Here is a 12,084-nt window from a genome sequence, read left to right on the forward strand (position 1 = left end):
GAATGACTATGAATTTTAAAGTAGAATTCTTAATAAAACACTCTGTAATAAGGCCAGTATGGTATATTCCAGTTGAGCAATATTCTATTATTGAGAAAAGTGTGCATTGCCTAAATTCTGAGAATACACATTTCTGTTGATACAAGAGAGGAAAGTGATCAAAAGTGTCTGCAAACTGTACTGAAATAATGAAACTGCTTATTTACTGTGATACCCCTAAGAACATAGATGGAATCTGGTGGTATAAAATTTAGTTATGGGTGCTTGGAAAATAGATGGTAACAGAAGGAATAACACCAACAAATTGAATTATAAGATTTGTTGAATAAATACACTAAAATTCTAAATTATGACAGAACAAAAATTAATACATAAATAACAAACAGCCATGTAGCACGGAATAATTTTGTACCAGTCATGAAAGAAGAATTCACCACTGAAATGTGCAATTCATCTGCCTATGAATTCACTAAGAGAGAAAAAATTTTGTGTAGTGACTATTTATAGGTCTCCGTCAGGTAATTTTATAAATTTTTTGGAGACACTAGATATGATTTTACATAAACTATACTGTGAGAGTTATAATATAATTATATGTGGTGATATAAATGTAAATTACTTAAATGATGATGATAATAGAAAAAAAGCAATTACATGCTATTTTGTATTCCTATAATTTTATTAGTATTGTAATATTTCCCAATAGAGTGGGCATGTCCACTAGTACTATAACTGACAACACTTTTATTGACACAACAAGAACTGGTAAATATGATATATATCCATCTATAAACAGTCTATCAGATTATGATGCCCAGGTGTTAATACTACATAAAGTACAGAATCAGGGACAACAACAATATACTTACATGAAACGGATGATTAATAATGATATCATAGCAAATTTTCAATTACAATTAAGACAGGAAACATGAGAATCAGTCTTTGATGAAAATAATGTTAACAAGAGATTCAATTTATTTTTAAATATATTTTTGAGAACTTATTATTTCAGTTTCCCTTTAATTCAGAAAAAATGTATCTGAAAAAATAATTCGTGGACCACACCAGGAATAATAATAATCCTAATTTTAGAGTTTATTACAGAAATTATTCTAAAATAATGAGTACTGTTATAAAAAAGGCAAAAAGAATGGAGTATGATAAATGTATCCTACATTCCCATTATAAAATAAAAACTACTTGGAGTATTATAAAGAAAGGAGTAGGTAGGAATACAAGTAGGATAGAAATAAATACAGTAAAAATTGATGGTAAGATACTAAATAATCAACAAGATATTGCAGGAGAGTTTAATAAATATTTTGCCAATGTTGCCAATAAAATAGACATATTCCATATCTACGAATGACTAAAAAAAATGAAGAAAATCATATTTATTATGTGGATCAAGCCTTTATAAATTCATACTCAAAAATAAACTGCAAATGCTCTACAAATAAGGAAATAGAGAATACAATAAAATCTCTTAAATTAAAAAAACTAGTGTGGATATGATGAGATATCACCCATTAGTTTAAAAATAAGTTCACCACTTATAATTTCACTGATAAAACTATATATGCAATAAAATGTTAAATGGAGGAGTTTTCCTGATATTATCCTGATATTAGCCATTACTTGTAGGTTGTTAAATAAACCAGTTAACAATCCGAACGGCGTCTTCAGTAACAGAACATGTTACAACTGGTGTCAGAAGTGGGATTCCAACTTACACACGTGACGGACAAGATTCAGTAACAAAACATGTTATAATATATACAAGAACTTTAGAACATCTTCATAAGTATAATATCACAAGTACTGACCAATATGGATTTAGGAAGGGATTAAAGCAGATAATGCAATTTACAAAATGACTACAGAGATTTTAAATACTATGAACAACAAACAATTAGTGGCAGGTGCTTTTTGTGATCTGGAGAAAGCCTTTGACTGTGTAGATCATGATATCTTGCTGTCCAAACTTAAATTTTATGGCATTACTGGGAAAGATCATGCACTTTATGAATCTTATTTAAGTAACAGATATATTACAACAGTGATGCATAAAAGTGATGTGAATACAGGATCCTCAGATTGGCTTAGTGTTACACAGGAAGTGCCGCAAGGGTCTGTATTAGGACCTTTGTTGTTTCTCTTATATACAAATTGCTTGCCTAATATATTAAATAAATTTTCTACACCTATAATTTTTGCTGATGATACCAGCATCTTATTTTCATATTCTAATATAAATGATCTTAGCAGGAATATTCTTATAACAATTGAAATCTTAATGGATGGTTTAGAGCTAATAAATTATCTTTAAATTTTAATAGGATATTGTATTCACTTTAAAACTAAGACAATAATGTCAGATACTTTTACAATAAATGGTAATAAGTTTATCAACAGTATCCTCATTACTAAATTCTTGGGAGTTATAGTTGATAGTGCCTTAATATGGAAGAATCACACTGATTTACTTGTAAAAAAAATTAAGGTTTGTTACGTAATTACGATGGTCGTACTGAAAGTCAAGAGCAACAATTTTTTATTAAGTAACATGCTTTATTTTTCCACATAATCACCACTTCTTTGTACACATTTCTCCCAGCGTTCTGGGAGTTTGAAAAGTCCCCTTCTGTAAAATTCCGTTCCAGCCATCCGAAGAAACTGACGCACTGCTTTCTGAATTTCCTCCCTTGCCTCATAACGTTGTCCACACAGCTGATCCTTCACAAATCCAAAAAGATGGTAGTCGGAGGGTGCCAGATCAGGGCTATAGGAGGGGTGTTGAAGAACTTCCCACCTCATCTTTGCAATTGCTTCCAATGTGAGGGGAGCGGCATGGGGACTAGCGTTGTCATGCAGGATTATGATGTTTCATCCAGGACGTTTATCGACAATGCACGATGGAGCTTGTGCAGCGTCTGGACATAACGAGCAGCATTGATGGTTTGCCCAGGTCCCAGGAATTCAGCCGGAATAAACCCCTCTGCATCCCAGAAGACTGTGCCCATCACCTTCGCAGCTGATGGCACTGTCGTTGTCTTCTTTTTTGATGGAGAATGCAAATGGTGCCATTCCATACTCTGCCGTTTCATTTCAGGCTCAAAATGGTGAAACCAGCTTTCGTCACCTGTCACAATACAGAGCAAAAAAATCATCGCCTTCGTGTTGATATCTCTGCAGCAGTTCTGAGGTGATGGCTTTTCGCTGACCTTTGTGGTCTTCGGTCAATAACCGAGGGACCCAAGGAGCACAAACTTTCCTATAGCCCAAGCTTTCAATCATCTCCTATACTGCACTGTGCCCTGTTCTAAGTTTTCGGGCTATTGTGTCCACAGTCACATGCCTGTCATCTTCAATGATCTCATCCACTCTTTCCTTGTTGCATTCAGTTGAGGCTGTTCGAGGACGACCGCTCTGAGGCTCATCTTTGATACTGGTGTTCCCATCTTTAAAATCTTTCACCCATCTTCGAACACTGTTCACACCCATGCACACACTTCCATAGCACGCTGAAGTCTCTGGTGAATTTCTGCAGCAGGGATTTCCTCTTTCACAAGAAATTCGATGACAGCACGCTGGTGAAATGACATATCGTTGTAGGCCATTTTGTTAGGAGTGATACTGGTCACGTGATGCAAGCTACTGACATCACAAGACACTCAAGGTTAACACAACAGCTGGTTCCACCTACCACCGAACTCTCTTTCGTCTGCTGTTCCCAGGTTGCATGCAAAAAAAGTTGCTCATGACTTTCGGTATGACCTACATAGAAATATGAAATATTATATGTCTATTTCAGCTTTAAAGGTAATCTATTTTTACTTTCTTCACTCCTTAACGAGCTATGGTATCATCTTTTGGGGAAACTCATCTCATAGTTCTACTATTTTTCTTCTCCAAAAAAAAAAAAAAGGCCATCAGTTCGAAGTTGGGATATGGTAATAGAGTTTCGTGTAGAAACACATTTAACAAGTTAAATATTTTATCATTTGCATCACAACATATATTTTCGTTGTTAGTATTTGTATTGCTAAATACAGTTCTGTTTCCATCAAACATTGATTCTCATGCTATTGATACTAGACAAAGACAAAATTTGTATCTAGCTCAAGCTAATTTATCAAAAAGGAGTTTATTATGCAGGTATAAAAATATTCAATAAATTGCCCATAGAGATCAAGAACACATCTAATAATTTTAAAAGTTTAAGGTTGTATTAAGGCATTTCTTGAATACTCATACATTTTATATGATGGATGAATATCTAAATAGATATTCTTATTACTGTTGTATTCATTGTACTGTCTAGTTATGTAATATTTATGTATGTATTCTATGCTCTATATTATTTTATGACATATTCTATATCCATCTTTGGTTCTCTTGAACTTAGAATAAATACAAATACAGGCTTATGGTATCCTCATGTGTGCGTGCACATCTGTTTGTTCCACCTTAGTTACATCAGAAGGCCAATTACTTCCCATAAAACATGATATGAACCTCATGACACTAGAGGTGGAGTACCTTTGTTCTCCCTGACTGCCTACCATCAGTAACACTGCAGTCATAGTACGGAGATTGTGAAATTTTGTACAGCACTAGATCTTCAAAGAATATGGAACTTATGTTAAGAACAGACATTTTTAACATTTTAAAAAGAGCACCCTGAAATAAAGTTTATCCTTGTAACAAGAGAATTTATTTTGTACAATTATTAAAACTTCTTGGAGGATGAAATGTTTTTAATATTGTAAGGTTTGCTGTACATCTAAAATGTTTACATTGAATTGAACCACTGATGGTTCTTTATTATAGTGGCAACATGAATCAAAATTAAATTTTACATTTAGTGCAGACCCCTGATACCAAATTTAACTGAAGCCAATCAAACATTTTTGGTGATAACACCTGCAGCAACGGACACAACTTCGGCATTATGCATCTAATTTAGGTACTCTGCAGAATAACACATTATAAATATGTTGGAATGAAGACTGAAGCACCTTTTAACATCAAGTTCCATACCTTGGAATTCAACATAATTTCAGGAGCCCGATACCACCTTGTGGCTACATACTCCGTGAGGAAACCTGTGTGATCATGTTCAGGATCTGCGACCCTTGCCAAACCGAAGTCACATATCTGAAACATACAGAATTTATCTTCTCACACATTGAATCACACCAGCTACAATACGTGATCAACAAAAGATAAATTAATTCTTTGCCTGAAGAAAAACATGTATAAATAACACAGTCTATCAAGTATTCTACATATACAAGGGTCAAACACAATTTCACATTTCAAACTTTCATAATAACTGTAATAAAAATAGCCATCTCTTATAAACATTCAACATTATCAATTATTTTGGCCAAATACATTTTATTCAATATGACTATACCAATAATATTAAAAATATACTCTGATATTTGTACTCAAATGTAAAACTATTTTTCATATATTTTTATCTTGACTTGTTTCAGCATTATAAACCTAGCAAACGTCATGATATACCAATTGCTACTCACTTTATAACCACATCAGAAACAAAATGGTGAACACTGTGAGTTGTGTTATTATACACTAAGAAATAGACCATTCTTCTAACATAGCATAATTTATCACATGCATTATAATGAGTTTAGAAATAAACAATAATAGCACTTTCACATAAGTTAAATTTATTATAATGAAACACAAACATTATTTCAAATGGCTAAGACCAATTTAAGTCATTGCACATAAAAGTGAAACCAATATTCATGATAATCTACTCCCTTTCCAAATGAAAATTCTGCTGATAATCACCATGGATTCAAATGTAACAGATCAACTACTGCTGAAACCACTGTCTTTTATGCAAGTGTTTACCAGGATGCTTAGTCCTAGCCTCAAGGTCAAAACACATAATGAACTGGCAGATGTGCTACTTTGGATTTCTGACAAGTTTGCTGATACACTTAAATCATATGCTGGTATGCATACCAACTGACATAGCATTGGGTAAAGCTAAATATATTTCACACAGGTACTATAGAAAAAAATAGCAAAGTGCTAATGGTCAGTATGGGGGCACATGGTAGCATAGTTGGTTGAGGGGCTATGCTACAAGCTGGAAGGTCACGGGTTCAAGTCCCGATGAGGTCAATGGATTTTTTTCAATTGACCTAATCCTTCCAGCCGCACTATGGCCCTGGGGTTCACTCAGCCTCTAAAAGAAATGAGTACCAGGAATTAATTAAATAATTTTACTGGGGAGTAAAGCGCGGCTGGTGCGTAAGGCTGAAAACCTTACTGCCATCATTGAGCCAATTGTCTAGATAATGTGGGACCCTCAACGTCTCACAACCCTATGGGCCTTCACGGCCTGGTACGGGGATAGCTTTACTCTTTTTACTTTTACATATGGTCAGTACCGCCATTTAAAAGTTCGTATAGGCAAATATTTGCCTCATGAATTTGAAATTCATAATGTACTTAAGAAAAATGGGGCTTAACACCCATTGCCTTTTACAAGGGTCATACTGAAAATCATGAGCACAAATTTTTGTAAAGTAACAAGCTTTATTATTGACAAACAAAATACACCACCTCAATCTACAGACCTTTCTTTATTTTTCCACATAATCACCACTTCTTTGTACACATTTCTCCCAGCGTTCTGGGAGTTTGAAAATTCCCCTTCTGTAAAATTTCATTCCAGCCATCCGAAGACACTGACGCACTGCTTTTTGAATTTCCTCCCTTGTCTCAAAACGATGTCCATGCAGCTGATCCTTCACAAATCCGAAAAGATGGTAGTTGGAGGGTGCCAGATCAGGGCTATAGGAGGGGTGTTAAAGAACTTCCCACCTCATCTTTGCAATTGCTTCCAATGTGAGGCGAGCTGCATGGGGGCGAGCGTTGTCATGCAGGATTATGTTTCATCCCAGACCTTTATCGCACAATGCACAATGGAGCTTGTGCAGCATCTGGACATAATGAGCAGCACTGATGGTTTGCCCAGGTTCCGGGAATTTGGCCAGAATAAACCCCTCTGCATCCTAGAAGACTGTGCCCATCACCTTCGCAGCTGATGGCATTGTCGTTGCCTTCTTTTTTGATGGAGAATGCAAATGGTGCCATTCCATACTCTGCCGTTTCGTTTCAGGCTCGAAATGGTGAAACCAGCTTTCGTCACCTGTCACAATACAGAGCAAAAAATCATCGCCTTTGTGTTGATATCTATGCAGCAGTTCTGAGGTGATGGCTTTTCGCTGAACTTTGTGGTCTTCGGTCAATAACCGAGGGACCCAACAAGCACAAACTTTCCTATAGCCCAAGTTTTCAATCATCTCCTGTACTGCACTGTGCCCTATTCCAAGTTTTCGGGCTATTGTGTCCACAGTCACATGCCTGTCATTTTCAATGATCTCATCCACTCTTTCCTTGTTGCGTTCAGTTGAGGTTGTTCGAGGACGACCGCTCCGTGGCTCATCTTTGATGCTGGTGTTGCCATCTTTAAAATGTTACACCCATCTTTGAACACTGTTCGCACCCATGCACACACTTCCATAAGCACGCTGAAGTCTCTGGTGAATTTCTGCAGCAGGGATTTCCTCTTTCACAAGAAATTCAATGACAGCACGCTGGCGAAACGACATATGGTTGTCAGCCATTTTGTTAGGAGTGATACTGGTCACGTGACGCAAGCTATTGATGTCACAAGACACTCGAGGTTAACACAACAGCTGGTTCCACCTACCACCGTACTCTCTTCCATCTGCTGTTCCCACGTTGCATGCAAAAAAAAGTTGCTCATGACTTTCGGTATGACCTACATAACTGTTCTCTGGAGTATGCCAACAGGAATGATCAAGAGAAGTGAATCAACAAGCGTGGAAACCAAATTACTAAAATCATGTGCTTTAATAGAAATGAGTACCAGGAATCTTCCCAGGGGTATAGGGTGGCTAGTGTGTAAGGCTGACAACCTCACTGCCATCTCTGATCCAATTGTCAGAAGATGTAGGAGCCTCAACGTCTCACACACACTATGGGCCTCCATGGCCTGCTACAGGGATAGCTTTACTTTTACCTTTACTTGAATATGCAGACAATGTTAACCTGCTAAGGAGAGAATATAAATGCCATATAGAGTAAAATGGAATATATTCAGAGACCAGAAAAGAAACAGGGACAGAAATTCATAGGTGAAACTTAAATATGACTATGTCACAAAACCAGATTCTGCAGAAATCAGATGTGAGAATGTTTCAAAGTTGATATATCGAGAAATATGATAATGAACACACAAACAGATATTTATAATGTTGTTTTTTGAGTTGTGATATCATACAGTCTCATAGGTGAATACAAATGTGTAGGAGGAACTTGCTGCCTCCATCTTCAGGGCTGCAGAGTCTATGGCACTGATGATGCAAGCAACAAGTTCCTCTGAAACACTAGTATTCATCTGCAAGACTGTTCAGTGTTAATGGTTTCTAGATGTAACTAGGGATGTCCAGTGGTGATTAGCAGTGTTACACCTTCAAGTTCTCTTATTAGAACGTTAATTAAGAAATTGGAAAGAGAACGTTCCATGTATCATGAATATCAGTGTACTGGTTTCCTAAACACCACTGCAGGATGCATTACAACCTGCCATTCATGACAACCATTCCAGAATATGAGCAACTGAGACACTGATATACTACATAGACATGACACAAGCCTGAAACTAGAACATCTACAATTAATTTACTGCATGTTTATAAATATTTATGGGTAAATCAGCATTAATTATAAATAATGTGTGTGTGTGACTACTTGTTGCTGTGCTTTTTTTTGTGTAATTATTTCTATAAGTGCTATAAATTAATTAATATGAGGGTAAGTCAATAAGTAAGTTATAAATGGATATTGAACTTCAACAAATAAGAGTACTGATTTGAAAAATGCTTTTATTTCTCAACATAATCTCTCTGTACATTGAGGCACTTGTCCCATTGTTTCATAAGCCCCTGAAAACCAGCAGCATAAAATTCTTTGGGCTGCTGTTGGAACCAGGTGGTGACTTCCCGTTCTACACCTTCACTGACAGGAAAATGTTCAGCCGAAAGATGATGTTGAAGAGGGCCAAACAAAAGGAAGTCACTTGGAGCAAGGTTGGAACTATACAGAGGATGCTCGAGGACTTCCCACTTGAAATTTTGCAGTGTCTTATTTGTCTTGTTGGCAGTATGGGGACGTGCATTGTCGTGCAAGAGCAACACGCCTGGTTCCAACAGCAGCCCAAAGAATTTTATGCTGCTGGTTTTCAGGGGCTTGTGAAACAATGGGACAAGTGCCTCAATGTACAAAGAGCTTGTGTTGAAAAATAAAAGCATTTTTCAAATCAGTATTGTTCAAGTTCTATATCCATTTGTGTATCTTACTTATCGACTTACATATGTATTAACAACAAACATGTACAGTAATTATCAACTCATATAAATCTGAACTGAAATCATCTTGAGCAAAACCCAACGTGCATGTAGATGGTTGACTGTTGACCACTTACATGCGTCAACACTCAAAACAATCCATATTGCCATGGTAACTGTATGCTAATTCCTGATTAGCATATGACATTTTGTTCAGGCTTGAAAGGCTGTTAAACAACAAAAATTGGACTCTACTGTGACTAGCTGACAGAAGACAAGTTCATAACAGTCAGTGTATTTATGGTAAGAACTGAGAAAAATAATCTCTAGCAAAAACCTGAACCAACATTAAAAATTACGGCTAACAGTTAAGTGTAATCTGTAACTACATCAGTGCCCTTCCAGTCACATCACTCTTTACACCAAATGCACTTTGTTAGCACAGTTGGAAGGCATTAAATAATACTACAATAACATGCTACTGTTGAGTAATGTCTGGTATGTCAATCCACAAATTTTCAACACAGAACAGAGAAATGTGTTAACTAAATTTTTTAACAAGGGTGATATCATTCTTGTTCTAACATTTTGTTTGGGCAATATTAATTTATATTCAATTCTTGCATATTTTTAGAAGTGGATTTAATATTATAAGAGATATATGACAAAGACTACCATCTTCTGGAATGTGACTCGTCTGAAACACTGGCAAATAAATACCAAACTACAAGGTGTCACATCCCAGAGAACATTAATCTGCGAAGTCACTGCCATGAGAACCTCAAATCTCACAGATGATACAGTGACATATTTTGATTTGAGTGGGAGTAGAGTTTTGGAAAACCTGGGACATTTGTCTATCTGTTAACATCAGATTTATACCATTATGTAACCAATGGAATTAAATTCAAGAATACAATGTATTTCCATGTATATAAAGAACCTGTTTCGGTTATTAACAGTAGAAATGGGCGTCTAGAACTCAGAGTTTAATAAAGTTAAGGTCAAATATTGCCAAAGACATTAGTCCATTTTAATAGATGAAGCTGTGAATCTGGTACCTTTTTAAAGTGAATTCTCCCATCCACAAGCCACTGCTAAGAAGTAAGCTGTTACTTCTCATTGTACACCATTAAATTGACAATGTATGTTGTACATTTTACAGTGATACATTAATTTTCTTAAGCATTTCAATGCTCGTCCCAAAGTCCCACATTCAAATCTCACAACTTCCAGTCACAATTAAATTATGTTATGTGATAATTACCCAGAAAGACAGGAAAGTATGATAAATATAAATTATGTAATGAATAAAGTCCATCAAAATACACGAGAAAAATAAAATCTATTTGAAAATGATATTGTGGAAGTACAATAAGGACTGCTTACTTCATTCCACCACGCTTCTCGAAGTTGCACTGTATTGTTTTGAATAAATATTGTCCCACATCAGTGTTCAACTCTTGAAAATCCAAACGTTCAATTATAAGAACGATATTTTACATTTAGCGTAGCTAGTTGAGGCACTATGCCACAAGCTGGAAGGCTGTGGGTTCGATTCCCGATGAGGTCATTGGACTTTTCAATATACCTAATCCCCCCAGTCGCACTATGGCCCTGGGGTTGACTCACCCTCTGACAGAAATGAGTACTAGGAAACTTGCTGGGGGTAAAGGGTGGCCAGTGCATAAGGCTCACAACCTCACCTCACCTCACCTCACCTCGCCTCTGCGAGCCAATTGTTTAGAATATATGGAGCCTTGAAGTTTCACAATCCTATGGGCCTCCACAGCCCATTACAGGGATAGCTTTACTTTTTTTTTACTGTTATTTTTCAGTTGCTATAATTCTGTTATATTTGTAATACCACACTGTAGCATATATAAATACTGCAACCAAATGCTAGGGTTCCAATTTAGTGTTTGGAATCACATATGAATGGTATGTCTCTTCATTACATGATATTAAGTAAGTATGAGACAACTTTACCTTTATGTTAGAAACATACAGTGAGCAAGTATAATTAAGAAGTAATCATCCAAAAATATTTATTCCACATTTTTCAGCATTGTCAAATTTCTTTCTTTCTTTCTTTTTTTAAATTAAACTTAAATGTGAAAAATTAAATTGGTTAGCAAGTTTATTTTCTTGGAATATGTTTAATATTTTCAGGGATATGGATGTAAGATGACTTTTAACAGTATGCATGGACAATCAATATCTTAAGGATTACAGGTATTACAGCATGAGACAGATGACACACTAGGAAGGTTATAGAATGAGGTACTTGCAAGAATATTCTATATCAACTTTCTCACAGAACAGTGAAGTATGATAATAAAATATTGACTCAGGATTCAGATCTATGGATCACTAACTGTAGGTATTTTGAATCACATGATAACCAAGACAGCAATCACATACATTTCAAATTATATTACGGAAAGTTTAAAGAAAAAACTGCGCTACCAATATTGCCTGGATGGGATGAGTTTCCTAGAAATGTCAATGAATGTAAAACTAATATATTTACCAATTTCATACTGAATTTTATTTACATTATTTATAGTAAAATTTAACCAAATGGAAATTCATTATGAAACACACCCTGAAAGGAGAGCTCATGAAATCTATTAGTAATTGGATGCTATATGAA

General features: G+C 35.7%; 1 protein-coding gene across 2 annotated transcripts in view; it reads right to left on the reverse strand.

Moving 5' to 3' along the window:
- LOC111866618 (mitogen-activated protein kinase 1) overlaps positions 1–12,084 on the reverse strand; it is a 163,363-nt gene that overhangs the window by 9,191 nt on the left and 142,088 nt on the right. For both annotated transcript variants that reach the window (XM_023855748.2, XM_033752353.1), the window contains exon 5: positions 5,047–5,163. In XM_023855748.2, coding sequence (XP_023711516.1) covers positions 5,047–5,163 — 117 coding nt within the window. The remainder of the gene's footprint in view (positions 1–5,046; positions 5,164–12,084) is intronic.

This window comes from Cryptotermes secundus, unplaced genomic scaffold (genome assembly GCF_002891405.2).
Source record: "Cryptotermes secundus unplaced genomic scaffold, Csec_1.0 scaffold885, whole genome shotgun sequence".
NCBI classification, from domain to species: domain Eukaryota; kingdom Metazoa; phylum Arthropoda; class Insecta; order Blattodea; family Kalotermitidae; genus Cryptotermes; species Cryptotermes secundus.